This window comes from Gambusia affinis, linkage group LG10, assembly GCF_019740435.1.
Source record: "Gambusia affinis linkage group LG10, SWU_Gaff_1.0, whole genome shotgun sequence".
Taxonomy (NCBI): Eukaryota; Metazoa; Chordata; class Actinopteri; order Cyprinodontiformes; family Poeciliidae; genus Gambusia; species Gambusia affinis.
This window is the reverse complement of record NC_057877.1, coordinates 26,703,099-26,721,172: the sequence shown is the minus strand read 5'-3', so window position 1 is coordinate 26,721,172 and position 18,074 is coordinate 26,703,099. Positions and strand designations below refer to the sequence as shown.

Sequence of the window (18,074 nt, the reverse complement as noted above, 5' to 3'; positions counted from 1 at the left end):
GAACAACAGAGTTACACTCAAAAACAGGGATTTGACCATTCCTGCCTCTGTAAATCATATTTTATGTTCCTTTTCTGCTTTTGGGAAACAATTGTAAGCCAACTTTTCCAAAAAACCCATCACCAGTGACGGTAGGAGGCCATTTTGGTCTAAAGCAGGGAAAACATGAGCACATTTTCAGGATATAAGCATCTATCTTTACCCTCTGTAAGATACCAGAGCGTAAATTAATCCGTTTCTAAATGCATTCTTAAGGAAAGTGGGCATCAGCTGGGTCACAGTGAGCGATTCGTGGAGAATTGGCACGTTCCATATGAGCCAACTCTGCCCTGATAGATACAATAAATCAGCAGCTGGAGCAGAAGAGGGAGACGCTGAGGAACAAATGCTGCAAGCTGCTTCCGACTGTCAAACGTTCTCCTTCATCCTTTGGAAACAAAGGAGGCTTAAATGTCACAGGCGGGTTGCACTGTATGCACAAACAGCGCTTGTGAAACATCTTTGTTTTGCTGAACTATTCTGATTGTAATCTGTTCAAACGGAAACCCTCGCTTCTCTACTTCTTTTTGTTTTTTAAGCAAACAGATGATTCAGAGGATCAGTCATGTGTTTTGTTATTGCTGTGCGGTTTACACAGCCTCCAATACATATTCCAAAATTGTTAGGAGAGTACAGGAGAAGAATGCAGGCCATCCTATTGAAATCATATTTACTTCTGGATTTAACTCAGTTCTGGTTGATGTGTCAAAAAGGTTTTTTTTTTACCCTCTCAACAATAAACTAAACATGCAATATTTAAACTAAATACATAAAGGATATGTAAATTATTCTAGATCCAAAAACTAACTTTAGTGAAAACAATTTTGCTAATTTTCTATATATCAATAGGGGGGAAAAAACCTAAATTTAATCAATTCTGATGAATAAACTCAGGATTTAAGTCACTTTTTTTTTTTTAAATGCTTGCTGTATTTATCCAAGTTTATTAAATGAATAAAAAGCAGATTTGAAGCAAAAATTGCTTTAGAGTTAAAGTTACTGGTTCTAGAAAAGAAAAGAAAAGAAATATTTTGTGGTACAGCCAATATTTTCTATTGTAAGATTTTTGTTGTTTTGTCCTAACTGAAGCTAGAAAGTCTCCATCCATATCAAAAAGTTTGTATCTTTCTTGAGTTGAAGTCTGTCTGGGGCCATACACAATCACTCAATTAAAACAAAAATCAAAACAAAAAAAGATATGTTTTCTGTAAAAAACAAGGAAAAGTTGCAAAAGTAAAAAAAATTGGTAGAAAGACATAATTTCAGTTTCAAAAGTTAAATTTTTTCTGCAGAATTTCTGCTAAAATTAAAAATTTCAGTTTTCTTCTGGCAAATTTTTGACATTTAAACATATTTCCAATTTTTTTTTTTTTAGCAAATTGTAAACTTTTATAACTCAAATTGTCTAGAACTTTTTTGAGATTAATCTCAAAGTTTTTTTTAGCGGAAGTGTACTCCTTTCCTTTTTCTTTCTGTGATGGCCTCAATACGCTGTTTTCTCTTTTTGGAGCGGATGTTTCTTAATGTTACCCCAGCGGTTAGGGAGGGAAAAACTTTTAACATTTTTAGGAGTTGTTGGCTGTTTTAAGAGGTTAAAGTTCTCATCAGAATCAACTTGATACTTCAGCCGAGTGGCATGTAAACATCCTGCTGATCAGAGATGCAGCTCATGTTGATGTTGTGAGTACTTATGAGTACAGGGAGTCCTGGTCTCGGTTAATTTCTCTGAAAAATGTCCACTAATTATCTGAATTGATAATGTAACTGCATCAACAGGGGGCAGAAACAGGCTACCTCATCAACCAATTAAAATTTTGTTTATTGTGTAAAATGTTCTCACTAAGCCTTTCCTGAAGCAGAGTAAATATTTTTAGTAAATTGGCAATGGAGGGGAAAACTGTTTGGTTGTCCTCTTTCTCCACATAAATGAAACTTTAAAACACAACCAAATCATTTTCTTCTTTACCAAGCTATCTTAGTTTTACCCCTTTAAATATCATGCTTGACAAAAGTATTAATATTTTGGTTAGGTCAACAAAAGTAGCATAAATGTTCTTTAAAAATAAACTTCATTTAATTTAGTTTCTCATCTCCCCAAACCTCCTTCTACATATGCTATTTTTTAAACATTTTGTCTTCATTAATCCATAAACTGCATTACTAATCTTTGTCCAGTGAACGTTCTTCCACCTGATCTGCGAGTCCCTGCAGCGCTTTAACACGCACCAAAATCTTCTTGACAGTTTCTCTGATTAATGTCGTCTTTACCTCACTTGGCAGTTTAAGTGAGCGGTCATATCTTATAAAGTTAGCAGCTGTGCCATATTCTATCAATCATACGATAAGGGATTCAGGTTGGCTGTGTAAAATATTGAAAGCTTGAGATATTGTTTCACAACTTAATCCCACGTTATGGCTGACCTTAAATGGTAGCAAACAGCTGCTGCCGTTAACGGTAAAACGTTAAGTTAACGGGACCAGATAACTTACGGTCTCTAAAACCCATACGTTAACAAACCCAAGTTTCTAAACCCGTTAGTTAGCAACGGTAAATTGCTAACTTACGGCATTACATTACAGAGCATACGTTAGCAACTCACCGTTGCTACGGTCTTTAAAACCACAAGTTAGCAACTGTGTGAGAGAGCAATTTGGTTAGCTAGCAATTCTCAAATTCAACATTAGCTCAATTTACAGTTTCAGCAATCCATCTTACACACAAACTTCTGTAGTTTAGAACTGTCATGCAGTCTTTGTGGTTTTATTAATGAACTAGCTTCAGAAGCTACCGCATTAGCACTTTTTTCTGTCAAGAAATTCACAAGCCGAGTACCCTGGCCTGTTCCCTACAATCAAACCCACAATCCTGACAACACTTTCTAGTTGGGGCTTCAGTATAACAGCTGATAAATTAAAGTTTTCTAAAGTGTTTTTGAAAATGTCAGCCATGCAAACTTATGTGAAAATGCATAAAGATTTCAGTCGATGTGTCTTGGACTTGGAACAACCGTTTCAGTTTCTTCAGAGTTTATAAATATTTTATGCTACAAAACTGGAATCTAAAATGAGTGCCACCCGCCACTTTTGAAGAAATGCCATTTTCTATATGGAGAAAGTGTGCAAAAAAAAAAAAAAACAAAATTCCATATTTTGCTAAGTGTTAGATTTTTTCCATGAATCATGTCAAATGTTTAAAATCAAACCCAAATGGAACTTTTTTTTTTATTTGGACATCTCATGAGCCCAGGTCCAACCTCGTGCTATAATAATAAAAATTTACCCAATAAGAAATACGTTTTCAATACGAGTGACGCATTGTGGCAAATCAATACGTTCTAATTGGCAGATTTAAAAAAAAAAAAAAAAAAAAAAGAACAAAAAAAAGATTGATAACGTTTTGAGGAAATTTGCTTTGTTGCAGCTGAATACGCAGACAGAAAAGAAAAGAAAAGTCACATTTACATCTGCAAATTCTTTATTATTATTTTTTTTTTTTACCACAAGTATACAAAAACGTGACAGACAAATCAGTGAAAATGAGTTATTTACAGAAACAAGAGTACTGGATGTGAGGAGCTGGAGAGGCATGCTGTGCTGGTTTCAGAGTGATGAAGAGGATCAAGGCGGTCACGAGGAAGACTCTACAGCGGCAGACTGGAGAAAACGAGCAAAGGTCAAGGTCAGGTGGCTGCTAGTTGAGCTTAATAGGTAAACTTTACTGAAGAGTGATAAAGTCTTATAGGTTATTCTAAGATAACCTGTTTAGATAGAGCTAGCCAATTTTGCTGAACAATAAATTGCACCAGACGTGCAATAAATGATATTGTTGTTTTGAGGCCATTTAAGACCTGTGTGAAGCTGGCTCACCCCCACCTTCTTTACATCGGACAGTCAACTCGACTGCATTTGAAGATATTAATAAAAGGTCACCCAGCCCACCCAATTTTATGAAATCAAAATTTGTGTCAAATTTTTGTGCTGCTATTATTTTAAAGATAAAGGAATGTTTTCATTTCCAAATAGCTTTAAAAATCATAGCAGCACAAACTTACATTTTTGCTGTATAAACACCAATTTTGTCTAATTTGTAGAAGGTGAGGGGCCAACTTCAAGTAATGGTCATTCTAATGAACATTTAAACACTGAAAAACATTTTAAAAATACCAAATAAAAAAAAATTAAGATTCTGTAAACAAAAATTTTCCTTAAAAAAAAAAAAAAAAAAAGCCAAGTTGAGACCAATGGATCAACCCGAAGACCAATTTGGGTAGAAGGAGAGAAAAAAAGAAAAGGTAAATTGAGATTGTTTTAATTCATCGTGCGATTGTTTTATTTTGACAGGCCTAGGTATAGCTGATGTCACAATTATGCGCACCAACACACATCTAAGTATAGCAGACCTTAAAAAGAAAGAAACCAAGACAGCCATCTATTCTGAATGGCATAAATATGACATACAATGTTGATCTAATTGGGATTTCAAAAACCATTTCATGCCTTCAAGAAGCTGGGAATCCCACCAGAAGCAAATATTAACTCTAGAAATCCAAGTGCATAGATTAGCAGAACCGCTACACATTTCCTGAGTTTAGTAGATGCTGTAAGATGGGCCTATCACTCGCCTCCTTTGATTTTCCTTCCTGGGTTTCACTGCTGTTGCTGGCACTAGAGTCACCGCTGCCATTAACTGTGGCTTCCTGTTTCAGTTGCTTAGCATCTGCGTCCTTTACTGGGCTCTCCTCTTCCGGTTTCCTCTGGATAGACACAAATGGAGACCGAAAGCTTCTGAACACAGCAACAATTGACGGAACGACCAATCAGGTTGATTTAAATGGAAGCAGCAGCCAATCACACCATTTATTCATGCACACAAAGCAAGTTTCAGCTTCTAGCATCAAGTCCTGCCACAACACAAACACCAAGACATGCAACAAGCCAAACAAAAGCTAGACCACACCTAAACGACCCAATGATTAGACCCCTACTGGTCTCCAACAGCGACATGACCACAAACCAGAAACAAAGAAGGCAATCATGATTACACTTTTCGCCATCAAAAAAAGAAAAATCTGTTTTGATCCTGAAAGACAAAAAGAAAAAAGTTAAATTACAGATTTAGAGGTTTACCTTTTTCCTAACGAGGTGAGAGATATCCGACACAGCTTTGGAAGACAAAGCACTTTCAGAGGTTTTCACTGGAATCTAGAAGTGAAAAGTAGTTATGATTGCTCAAGGCAGTTCAATAAGAGCTGCAGTCAGAAACAGATGTGCTTCCATTATAAATGTATCCAAATCTGTCCACTTTCTGCTAAAACGCAATTTTGAAATTGCAGTGTTTCCACTATATGAAATAAAACTAAATAAAAATAAAACTTTGTCCACATGATAAATAATTAAAAACATGACGAGCCATAAGACTCAAACTACTTCTTGTCTTCTTTGTGGTTTCTGCCAGTAGTAACATCCGGTTCTTGGTCACATGACTTGTTTCCATTACAGTTAGAACTACATTATTTCAATATGCCTGAAAAATCTCATTCCACCACTAAAACTTAAAAAAAAAAAAAAAAGTGATTTTTTTTCTTCTTAAGTGAGATTATTCCCAGAATTTTAATTTGTGGGTGAATCTTTACCTGACTGGTCGACACAAAAGCAGTAGAGGATGACGGGCCGCCATTTTCACAGGGGAATGTTGATGAAGTAGAGGGAGCTCCCTGCAAGAGATCAGTTTAGCACCAACCTTCCTCCGTACATCCATCTCTGTTGATCCATGACCAGTATGGGTTTACTCACCAGTGTCTGCTGGATTGCCTGGGAGGCAGCACTGGCTGTCCTCTGGCTCTCTTTGGCGTCTTCCACTTTTTCCCTGATTTCAGGAAGAAGCTGTTTGAGTTCTTCCAGCTCACTTTTCTCCTCTGCAGCACCGTCATCTCCAGCCGCTGCGTCAATGACCTCCTGGAGCATGGCTGCCAAAAACATGATATAACGAAGCTAAAGTTAGCTTCAGAATGAGAGAGGGGCTAATTTTCCAGACAATGAGGAAATTGAATCTGCTAAAGTTTAAAAACTACAACACTTTGGCCCCGGACACATGCGGACTATCATGTTTTTTCAAACAATTAAGGAAAGATTCTTCAACTATTAATGTAGTGTTACAGTTTTCTACATAGCAGAAACCGCTATGTAGAAAAAGAAATTGAAGGAAAAAAATTATGTTTATCCCAACTAGTCTGAGAACAAAACACTAAGGGAAAAAAAAACAATTTTCATCACTTCTTTTGGACAAAAAGTAAAAATAGGAGAAAAAGAAATGCCCATGAACATGAAATTTTACAGTTTGTTTGAAAAAGAAGATTTTATGATTTCTTGCCCATTTAAATCTCCACACAGCAGATAAACTTCAATTATTTCCACGTTGACACTTAAACCTCACATTGTCATCCTTAAAGCTACAATTACTTGTACATTTTTAAACAGTAGCACGCAGTAAATTATATTTTAGAAAAATATTACGCAAAACAAAGAATTTCTCTTTAGCCTTTTATTATTCTAATCAAAATAAGTCTTGCAAGTTTTTACTAAAAAAAAAAAAAAAAAGACTTTGATACACCCGTCCATTTATATTATACTCAGAAATAAAGTAAAGTTTAACAAAAGTTAGAATTTTCATCGCTGGGAATAAATTAAACATTTCATAAACCTAAAAAAAGTAAAATAAGCCCCAACATTAATTTTTGTTCAGGTAAAATAAATGATTCACAACGATAGTTTTGCATTTTCTAATTGGGAGAAAAAAGTTTGGGCACAGTTTTTGTTGTTACTACGGTTTAATAAGATGAATAAACTGTTGGCACCTAGACGCGTCTCGATGACCTTTACGGAGCTGTTGTAGTGCTGGATGGCCTGGTTGTACTGGTCCATGGAGACCAGCGTCGTAGCAACATGGTAGTGCGTCTCGGCCAGCAGGCGACAGTGAGGCGGCAAAAGCTTCAGCTGCAAAGTCAGACACTCCTGGAAGTCTTCTAGCGCCTGAGGGTAGTTACCTGGAAGTAAAAGATGTCAGACCTGCAGTGGAGACAGACGACGCTACTGTGAGCCGTTTAGTTCGGCAGTTTACCTGTTTCTGCACTGACTTCACCCAGTTTCAGATAAGCCTGTGCTGCCATCAGCTGGTCGTCCTTGCTTTCCTTTCTGCAGAGAAGAGAAATTTATGAACAGGTTCTCAAAATGAAGACTAAAACAGGATTAATCTAATCATTGAGAGAGAAAAATCTGATCTGTACTTTGGCTTTTCCACATGAAACACGCTTGCCTTTTAAAAATGACTTTGGCCACCTCAAGCATCTCCCAAGCCAACTGCAAATTCCCAACATCCTCCTCTTCCTGAAAGCGTTTCACAATTTAAGAATACTTTGATCCCAAAGGGAAATTAAATAATTGCTATTCATGTAAAATATTCCAGAAATTGCAGATTTCTTTAAACAGGAGCTCACATTATCTTGTGTGTTGTTCTCTTCGTCCTCATCTTCATCGTCGTCGTCATCTGAAATTTTAAAATAAAAAGTGTTAAAGGGTTTATAATCTTTAAAATGTTTTTTTTAAAAAGCGCAAAAACCATAAAAAACAAAAAAGTTTCCCCCGCTGCACACCAGTGTCTCCTTTCAGTTCACCATGTGGGATGTTTTGACGTAAAGCGTTAAAGGTTTAAAACACCGGTGCTTTGTCTATAAACATCTACTACCCTCTGACGTTTCATCAGTCTGTTCAGCCTCTGCATTTGATTCTTCAATTCCTTCATCCTCTTCCTCCTCTTCCTTCACGGCTTGTGCTGAAGCATCTCTGTCCTCTTCGGTTGCTTGGACAGAACTTTTCTCCTCCACAACAGCGGCAGAACTCGAGGTTTCTCCCGCCTCAGGATCTACTGGCTCCTCAGACTCTGAGTTTTCGTTTTCCACCTCCTCTTTGGGCTCTACCTCCGTCTTTTCCTTCTCTGCCATTGCATCACAGACCTGCTTTCGCAGCTCTTCTCTAGTTTTCTCTGCACCAGAGTGGCACACATTTGATTTCTTGACATTATCTCAGCAGAAAGATCAGTTTAAGTCAGACACCTGATTACTCTTTCCAAAAAAAATTACAAAAATATTTTAGAAATGTTCAAACTTAAAGGAATGACTAAAGCTAGGTTGCACGGGTCAAAATGACGGTAAAGTAAACTGACCATCAAGGTTGTCTGCAGAGTCCAGGTTTGGGTTTTTGGGCTGCTCCTCTTCCTCAGATTCTTCTGGGACTCCCTCCAGTGCGTTGCCAAGGACACCGTTCTCCATCCTGGTTCACAAAACAGGATTAGTTCAAAACAAAACGTTTGTTTACAGAAATGCACACCAGGAACAACATTTAGATGTTAACTATGAATTGTAGAGCTATTGAATTAGACACGTACCAAGAGATGTCACCAAAATTTATTCAAAACAGTTTTTAGATGTTTCAAGACATCAAATTGTTAATTCAAAGTCTAAAAACAAGTAAAAGCCCAAGACGTAACCCAAACTTTACTTAATCTGTTTACTAGTTGATCAAGACATTAGGCAAAAGCACAAAGGCTTGCTGACATTCAGACATGGAGTAGCAGAGTCATAAATAAAAGTTATTTCAGCAAATAAGCTTAATTTGTTTTCATTTATACAGACTCCATCCACTAAACCAGGGGTGCCAAGCTCCCTACAACTTTTAGATGCATCTCTGCTGCACCACACCTGAATAGAATAATTAGGTCATCAAGGCTCTGGAGAACCGATCTACACAAGGAGGAGGTAATTAAGCCATTTCATTCCAGTGTTTTGTACTTGTGGCTCATCTAAAACCTGCAGGACAGCGACTGGAGGACTGGAGTTTGACACCTGTGCACTAAGCCATGCAGAAAGCAGCATAAATGAGCCGTAAGTTGGTTGTGATAAGAGTTTTACTGTTTGGACTTACATTTTACTATAATTTAGAGAGTTCTTTAAGACGAGACAAATCTGTCTGAAATTAGCATCAGCATGTTGGCGCTTTACAATCAAATTAATTTGTGCTTTTTAGAGACAACATAATGAGGTGGATTTCATTTTTCCTTTCAAGTACTTACTGAGATTAGCAACAACTAATCTCTTAAAAACAGTGACATTAAGCACGCTATATATTTGCATCAACACTGGTATCGGATTATGTTAGTAGTTCAACATATTATCAGTCTGATATTGTTATTTGTGGAAATAATTCAGTGCTGTGGGGCGTTTAACCGAACGCCAGTCAGTTAAATGCCGATTACTGAGGAGTAAACAGTGCGACTATTTTTATTTAAGGTATTGAAACTGTTGGGGGAAAATGTATAAATTATCGGTAAAAATTGCAAAGACGTCAGATTTTTATATCAGAGCATCCCTATTAAATACATTCAACTTACAAATAAAGGGAAAAAGCTTTTCTAAAATTGTGATAAATCAAATAGGAGTATTAAGATTAAATGCTTAGAAACATAACAAAATGTGCAAAAAAGAGAGAAGAGTTCGGTGTATATTTTGTTTATATGGTAGAGGAAAAAATATACATAAATAAAATGAAATTCTAATAATAATAATAATAATAAACCTTGCAAGCTCCAATAGAGACTTCCCACATAGGAAGAAGGCTTCACCACATTCATCTGCTGTGTCCCCATACTTTGCAGCCCTGCAGAAGAATAAATGAGGTGAAAATTACAGAAATTGTAACAATACTTACTTTAAAATTTTCTGGTACTTGGTGCAGCTCACAGGTGATATTATATAAATTTCAGCATTAATATTTCTTTGAACGTGTTTTGCTATACAGACTCACAGCATGCTGCAGGCTTCCTGGAAGACATTGACGGCAGAAACTACATCTCCCATCACCAGATGCCGTTTGCCCGTGCCGATCAGCTTTTTAGCCTCCTCCATAACGTCACCGGAGCTGCGAAGGGGGGAAGACATGCACATAAAGAGGTTTCATATTCAGGGATTAGTTCATAGAACCACAAAAAAAAGTTTGCGGAATCCATACGTACGTTTCTGCTGCAGCTGTCGACGAGCACGGCTTCTCTTCCGCGCTACGGGAGTCCAAAAACAAATCAATGTCTGAGACAATAAACTTTATTGCTGACTTAGTAGAGTTCATATACAACAGAAAACGATGGCGACGCCTTATTGTTGTTAGCGTCTCGTGGCTACTAGCCAGTTAGCCAAAGAGTGCTAAGTGATAGCGACGATGGCGTTAAGAACAAAATATCACTTCACCGAGAAAAAATATACAGTCTTCCTAACAGAACGTGTATACCATTAACACGCTGCACTAAACAGCTACGTGTCATACCGTAAACATTACCGCCGGAACAAGCTAAAAGCGCGTTAGCCATTTTTTGTGTTGTTGGGGCGGCAGTGAACAATTACAAACGATTAATTTACCTTCCAGAACCCGACGCTGTGGACGTTTCCTCCGGCATTTTAATCGAAGACCAGCGAGATGACAGAAAAAAGCCAGCAGCCTGCTCTGCAGAACCCGATGAACCCAAACAGACCCACTTGAACGGTCCTTGTTGGCGCGCTTAAATAGAGGGAAAAAAATTGCTATGCTGTTTCCGCTTAAGTTGGAACGCGGGAGATTGGAGTTAAAGGGGCCGCAGCACTTATACAGCTGCCCCTTGTGACCGTGGAAAATAACACGGAAACGAAACGAAAAATAAAGACGGACAAAAATAACATCAGAATATTAGCCACAACAATCAGTCGTGTAGGACCGTATGTAAAATAATCAATACACGGTAAATGAGATCACCAAATTTAATCAACGAGTAACATGATCATTTTAGGATATATTTATCAAGTTGTTTATAAAGTACAGCATTCAGCGCCACCAAACCATACGCCACATGCTGCATTTGCCGCTCCACAAATTGAGTTGCGAACGGTAGGATACCTAAGCCTCGTTGGCGCAGTAGGCAGCGCGTCAGTCTCATAATCTGAAGGTCGTGAGTTCGAGCCTCACACGGGGCAAAACTTTTTGTTTTTCTTTAAACAATTGACATGGACCAATCGGGCATGCTAGCGACGTTTTACTCATCGCCAATCAGCCTACCATCATTTATTCTAATAACAAATCAATGTGGTTGGAATTCCAGAATTTGTTTCACTGACCCTTCATCACTAACAGTAAGAGGTAGATTAATGAAATTGCACATTTAATGCATCATTGTTAAGGTAATAATCAAACGAACAAAAAAAATTATAAAATGATTAGGACCTTCCGTTTTACAACTAAGAATTACTGTTCCTAATGTAATTTTACATTAAGATTTTTCTGTGCTTCCTTTGTTTCTAGCAAGAGTTCCCTGCTCGAACTCTTGTCCTTCAGTTTCTGCCGAGAAAGGAGCAATGTAATTGGCTGGCTCCATTCTTAACTTTGGAGCAGGAAGAAACGTGATTGGTTCTTTCTACCACACAATACCGTATGATTTGGAAGAGGTGGATCTTTCTCGAACGGCAGAGGGCGCTTTGGTGGCATATGTCACAGTTTATCTTCCGACTTTAGAGAAGTGTATCCAAACAAACTGCACACAAAATTTGCGATTTAACCACGGTATAATTCCGAAAGTTACCGACGGTACCTAAAACGCTCAGAATTAAATAAACGGATATATAAAGGGATTGCCACTATCAGAAGGTGAAGAATTCTAACTCAGGAAGGCATTATTGAAATCGAATATTTAAGTCGCCATCCACGCTAGCACACGTTCATTACGGAAGTTGGACCACGACATCGGTATAGGGCCAGTGGCGCAATGGATAACGCGTCTGACTACGGATCAGAAGATTCTAGGTTCGACTCCTGGCTGGCTCGTAACTTTTTCCAGGAGAAAAAACACATGTAATTTGGTAGAACTTTGTGTTAAAATGAATAGTAATGTTACACCCTTGGACCACCAGGCGTCACTTTCAATTTATTTTCCATTTTTACATACTGAGCACCTTCCTTCATCCACTTTGTACCTGTAAACAAACCCTTTGGGTACAAAAAAAAAAAAAAAAAAAAAGTCCGGGACGGCAAAATGTACACGGGACAGCGAAAACGATAAGCTGTTTATTTCAGCGGCTCACTAAAAAACCCCCATCAAGACTAGAAAGGGCAATACAATTTAAAAATATGGTCGTCTTCCTAAATTATTATCGGTGCTAGCATGAATCGCTTTTTCAGCTATAACACCACCTAAAACTCTCCTGATTTATTTTAAAAATAGATAAAATGATGACATTTAGAAATTCTTACCTTATACAACGGATCTCCAGCCAAAGAAACTGTTGAAAGTGCCATTTGGCGACTGAAAGTTTAACAAATTTCGAGTTTAGTAATGACGTAAGCGCGTTAGACGTCACCTGCTCAAGAGGTGGCGCCATTGTTCCAAGGGAAAACTTTCCTGTAATTCTGCATTGCAATTGAGCTTATAGTTTGCAAACGAATGATGATAATGAAGTATTAAATGAGGTAAGTTTGTTTAAAAGTCTGTGTAATGTTTAAAAAACCGAATGGTCACTCTGTGGTTTGATGGCGTTGTTGTACTTCATATTAGACTAGTTATTTGTTCATTGCTTTGACATAAAGTTTTATTTTGAATATATATATATATATATATATATATATATATATATATATATATATATATATATATATATATATATATATATATATATATATAGAGAGAGAGAGAGAGAGAGAGAGAGAGTTTATAAGTACAGTCGATATGATATAGATTTTTATTGTACATAAAGACGTCGTGATTGAATTAGAAGCGGGGGAGGGAGCAGATGGAAGAGAGGAGGGCACTGGAGTCTGAGTAGGCTCCGGGCAGACCGACTGCAGATGAAGTTTTCACTCACGCTCACCCGGTGGGACTCTCAGGAATTCAAATTAACCTGCCAGACTTCACCGTGCGACTGACATGTTGCGATGTTTCGCGCAGACTTACAGAACGTGCACTTGTTTCGGATCATTTTGTTGTGTTTTGCACTTTTTCCGGAGGCTGGCTGTAGGTCAGCCGATGCAGGCAGCTGTCATGAGGTGAAGATAGCCTACATGATGCGCCAGATAGGCCCCGTGGAACTGGTGCCAGAAAGACCCGGTACAGGTAAGTCACTAAATAGTTTCAAGTCATTTATTATTTTTAACGTATGATGTTTTAAAAAATAAACAACATGCATATTACATATAGAGTATTATGAATTGAATGTTATATTTTAGTAGCAGAGTACCCAAAAATTGTACTCAAGTCAGAGTAGAACTACTTCAACATATTTTACTCAAGTAAAAGCAAAAAGTAGCTGCCCAAGAAATGAATCAAGTAAGAGTGAAAAAGTCTACTCAAGTACTGAGTAACTAATCATTTAATATTTAAAAATTACATAATCAAATGGACTAAAATATAAAGTTAAGTGAAAATTTTTTCTATTTTAAGGACAAAAATGACAATAATTAATATAAATAATAAAAAAAAAACCCACAACCAGGCAGAAGAAATGTTTTCAAATCAGTTTCTTTCAGTATAAAACTTAAATTGCAGCTGTGTGTCTGTGTCTGGTGACCTTTTGGTTAATACATGTTTGTTTTTCATTCAGTGGGTAGAAAATCCAGAAATTTTACTCAAGTAGGAGTAGAAATACTTCATAATAAAATTACTCAGGTAAAAGTAAAAAGAACAGTAACAAGTTACTACCCAGCTCAAATTTTAATAAACTATTGTTTCTGTTACGGGTTATGAGTGCTGCCAATTTATTTTCTGCTTGATAGTGTAAAAAGGAGCTAAAATTGCAAATTTATATGCTTCACAATTTTCCTCAGTTGTTTAATTCTGTTTAAAAGAAATAAAAAATCTCAAGGAAAATCTCACTATTGATTTTCCTTTTTCAGATTCCAGATCTGAAAATATTTAAAACAGTGTTGGATAATCTGGAACAAAACAGAGGGAATTTGGAATATTGTTTAAAATAAATATTCATATGACACACAAAAGAAAAACATCTCTTAGAAATAGTAGTGGCAGAAAATCTTAACATGTACCTTTTTGTTTTCTTTTGTTTCCTTTTTCATGTTTCACAAAAATGTTATGTGATAGAAAACAACTTTTTTACATTGTTTGTTATCTAATTTAAACATATCACCAAAATTTCCTCAAAACTATTTAAAATTTAAACAATAGGCAAATTCCTGATGGAAAAAATCCTACTAAGAATATTTCTGGAATAACTCCGAAGCATCAATATTCCGATTTAAATTTAAATGATGGCTGTAGCTTTTTTTGGACTCCACAAACTATATTTTGTGTTACACAGACGTCTATCTTTTTGCACTGGGAAATGTGATCCATTTGGTACTCAGAGTGAATGACACAGATCTCGCCATTTCATTCAGCAGCGACTTAACTCGAAAATCCTCTTCGTGTTTATTTTTGTCCTCGAAACATTCGCTGGATTCGTTTCGGGATTTTATTACCAGGAACCACAGGAGCATCCTTGTTATATAAAAACAGAAACTCCATTACATTACTTCTAGGTAGTATGCTTTTTTGTAGTCCAAATTACAAGATTATGTACTTTATATTTTAAATCTTATGTATCATATAGATATTACTCCTTGCTTCCTTTTCTCATTCCAAAGCGTCCAGTGAAAACACAGCATCATCAGGGCATTAACCTTTGATAAATGTATGGCAAAACGGCTTAACGGTCTGCTGTTATTATCTAAAACATATTTTCTATTATAAATATGAACTTAATAGATGTCATTTAACAAAGCTATGTATGAAAGAGCTAATAAATTTCTCTTTCTGAGCCAAACTCTTTTCATTTTAGATGCATTGAGAAGAGATCTAGAAGGGGAACGTTTGTATTTTTAGCAGAAGAAACCTTATTTTATGTGAAGAACAAGCGTTTTGACCAGATTGGTATATTTTTGTGCTGTTTAAAAAGCAATACCAATGAGTTATTGGCTGGATAACTCAAACTCTGTGTTATAAAGTAAAACTATGACATAAAGTCAGCCGTCTCTTCGTGGGCTATAAGTGGATCGTTGCAGCCTCCTCGTTTTCGGAGAACGATTGTGCTTATGTGACAGTTTGAATCATTTAGATCTAACACAGCAGATGGAACTGACAGCTCAATGGTTCTAAAGGGCATTTTGAACGGCTAGGTCTTTCATTGAGCCAGTTTTTACCGTTTTTTTTGGTACTTTTTTTTTACTTAGAGCACTTTGCTGAAATTACATATCTTTGCCAGTTTAATGCATTGAACTTGTCAGTAGTCCTTTTGGAAGATTACACGAGACACAAACCAGTAAGAAATACATTTTAAACAGAAATGGTTGTTTCATATTATAGCTGCAGTATGTAGCTCTTTTACTCAGTAGCTGATATGGACGACATGGGCAACCGCCCAGGGCAGCATCTTGTGGAGGGCCCCCCTCTATAAGTTTTTTACATTAAAAAGAACTTGTTTCACACAGTGCAATGGGTAAATTTGCCCTCTTGAGTGTCTGACAGGTGAGCCGCCGGTAGAGGTGGGTCAGCTTTGTCCTGTGTATTGTCTCGAAGGCAATGCACAGGACAAGTTATTGGCTGGATAACTCAAACTCTGTGTTATAAAGTAAAACTATGATTAAAAAGTCAGCCGTTTTTTTGGAACAGTTTAAACAGTTTAATTTGTTTCACAGGTTAACCTCTGGAACAGATTGGTTTCCCCCAATCTAATTGCAAAAAAATAAGTGTTAAGGAGAAATATTTTCACAGGTTTTATGTCTCCTATTACACAGTCAGGACGAAGTGACAATTTTAAAAAATGTGTAAAAAAAATACTTTCTATAAAAGTCGCATATTGCAGCTTTAAGAGCTCTTTTTAGTCTTTGTCATTGTTGCAAAAGTGTGTGACATGACGTCTGCTATATCACATTCTCCAAATTACAAGCTGGAAATGCAATGTACTGTAACCAGTAAGTAGCAACCCCCTCACTAATTCAGTCCATTGTGAGTAATAAGAATATCTTAAGGTTTGGCAGGACCAGTGTCAGTGCACACTGCAATACACTGAAAAACATCTGAAAGTGGTTTAACTTGAAAATGAAAGTCCACCTTCTGCCTTGAAAATGCAATTTAAGTACATAGAAATTGTTTTGGTTTTAACTCAGAAATGAAAGTTGATTAAGTTGATTTAACAACAAGAGACAAGTTTAAACATTGTTTTTTAAGTTCATTAATTGTGAGTTTTAACTTAATGCTGAAATTAATTACTTTTACTCAGATTATCAAGCTAAAATAACTACTTATTTTACTTTTGAATAGTTACATTTCTTGTTTCAAATTACAAGAGTCAAATTTCTGATCTGATGAAGAATTTTATTAAACGTCACAATGAGTTATACTCAAAAACAAGCTTTGCATTAAAATAAACATTTTCCTTAATAAAACACAAGAGTCAGATCAATGTAACACACTTCCATGTCATGATACAAAAACATGCCGCTAAGCATTCTGGGAAATAGTTCCCACTCCTGTGTTTTTCAAACTCAATTGGAGGTTCGACAAAATTAATGAAAGGTAAATACATCTTAATATCGTACGTTTATCTTTCACAAATTCACACATTTAGGTTCAAAATCTAAGTTTACTTAAAGAATAGAAGATAGACAGCTAAATGTGGCTGGAATGTTTTACAGTGCAGCCGTCTGCTCCTCTGATGTCTCTTTCCCCCCTGATCTCAGTCTGACAGCTTGGTTTGCAGCCATATATAAATGTCAGGCTGCTCAATGGGGACACATGCACAAAGACGCAACAGTCCATGCACACCGCAGGGATTGGCATGAGTGTGAAAAGTTTACCACTACTCTTGTCATCCTGTCGGCTCCCAAAGGGATCACCATGCAATTAGTTTGGTGAAGCACTGAAGTGACTGACAAATCAATAAAAATTAGCCTTATAACTAATGTGGTGGTCAAAGTGCTAACAATGTTCCTCTATTTTATTTCATGACTTCATGCTGGATTTAATCAGTACCTTTGTTATCCGTTATTTATCCTTTTAGGGGAGCCGCTGAGAGTGTGTGTGCATGCTGGGCCCAGCTGCTGTACGAGTAAAATGGAGGACAGTTACATGGCAGCTGTTCGAAGCGAGATGCAGCACAAGATGCGATCCTACAGCTTCGAACTCAAATACCTGATTGATGGACATGGAAAGGCCTTCCAAGGTAGAAGGGTGAAAGAGATTATTTGTGTCTTAAGTAATGAATGCCTCAAAAAAGTATTGAAAGTCTTTACGTTTTCTCAAATCAAGTGAAAACAACATGGAAATCAATGGAAAAATGTCTTGTTCCACTGGCGGACTATACTTTTTAAAATCAATATTAAGAAAGTATTGACTTAAAACAAGATATATTTAGCTGAAAAGTGACTTGTAAGTTAATTTTGTGTTATTTCAAATATACTAATGTATTTGTACTAGAAACTAAACCAAAAATACTTGGTAAGATTTTGTATTTTTACAGTGTATTTGCCATTATTTTGTAGAAAACAGATTTCAGTTTAACATTAAAGGTTGGGGTTTTTTTTTGTCAATTTTTGGTAAAAAAAAAAAAAAAAAAGGTAATAGAAAGCAACACAATAAATTTTATTGATCACGTTTGATTGGAAAAAGTAATAAAAAGACTAAAACATCCTGCAGGCTGAATACTGTTTAAGATAGATGGATAGATAGATGGACGGACAGACAGACAGATAGATAAATAATACTTTATTGATCCCCAAATTTTGTTTTTCCAGCGTTGCACACTATAAAAATTAAAGTTAGGTAAATAAGTATTTGAATAAATAAAATGATAATAAACATATAACAATTGCTAAGTGACACACATCTCCCTCATTGTATTGGTGTTCTTCTTCTCCTGAAATCATTTAGAACAGCAATACAATGAGGTCCAAGAAAGAAAAAGAAAAATCCATTCATTCCA

At 36.5% G+C, this 18,074-nt stretch overlaps 2 protein-coding genes and 2 non-coding genes across 9 annotated transcripts in view; 3 read left to right on the top strand and 1 right to left on the bottom strand.

The window, feature by feature from the left end:
- Window positions 1–3,496: 3,496 nt before the first annotated feature.
- LOC122839195 (histone-binding protein N1/N2-like) lies at window positions 3,497–10,691 on the bottom strand. Of its 5 annotated transcripts, none has more exons than XM_044130616.1 (15): window positions 10,500–10,688; window positions 10,103–10,144; window positions 9,895–10,008; window positions 9,667–9,747; window positions 8,258–8,364; window positions 7,781–8,077; window positions 7,533–7,582; window positions 7,352–7,422; window positions 7,157–7,230; window positions 6,894–7,082; window positions 5,833–6,005; window positions 5,673–5,753; window positions 5,167–5,241; window positions 4,662–4,793; window positions 3,497–3,693 (listed from the first exon to the last, which is right to left on the bottom strand). In XM_044130616.1, the coding sequence occupies exons 1-15, from the start codon at window positions 10,535–10,537 to the stop codon at window positions 3,667–3,669; spliced, it is 1,551 nt and encodes a 516-aa protein (XP_043986551.1). In that variant the 5' UTR covers window positions 10,538–10,688; the 3' UTR covers window positions 3,497–3,666. The 5 variants fall into 5 exon arrangements, with proteins under 5 accessions (XP_043986551.1, XP_043986552.1, XP_043986553.1 ...); XM_044130617.1 differs by having other exon boundaries at window positions 7,533–7,579; XM_044130618.1 differs by lacking the exon at window positions 4,662–4,793 and having other exon boundaries at window positions 10,500–10,691.
- Window positions 10,692–11,014: 323 nt separating this feature from the next.
- Window positions 11,015–11,087, top strand: trnam-cau. The gene has a single exon. It is a non-coding gene; the product is annotated as a tRNA-Met (tRNA).
- A 771-nt stretch (window positions 11,088–11,858) lies between these two features.
- trnar-acg lies at window positions 11,859–11,931 on the top strand. Its single transcript has one exon. It is a non-coding gene; the product is annotated as a tRNA-Arg (tRNA).
- Window positions 11,932–12,906: 975 nt separating this feature from the next.
- The window catches only part of LOC122838740 (glypican-5-like), a 74,161-nt gene continuing 68,993 nt past the window's right edge, over window positions 12,907–18,074 (top strand). Inside the window, exons 1-2 of one of the 2 annotated variants that reach the window (XM_044129655.1) lie at window positions 12,907–13,213; window positions 17,154–17,315. In XM_044129655.1, coding sequence (XP_043985590.1) covers window positions 13,036–13,213; window positions 17,154–17,315 — 340 coding nt within the window. In that variant the 5' untranslated portion in view covers window positions 12,907–13,035. The remainder of the gene's footprint in view (window positions 13,214–17,153; window positions 17,316–18,074) is intronic. The other variant, XM_044129657.1, reaches the window with a different exon arrangement.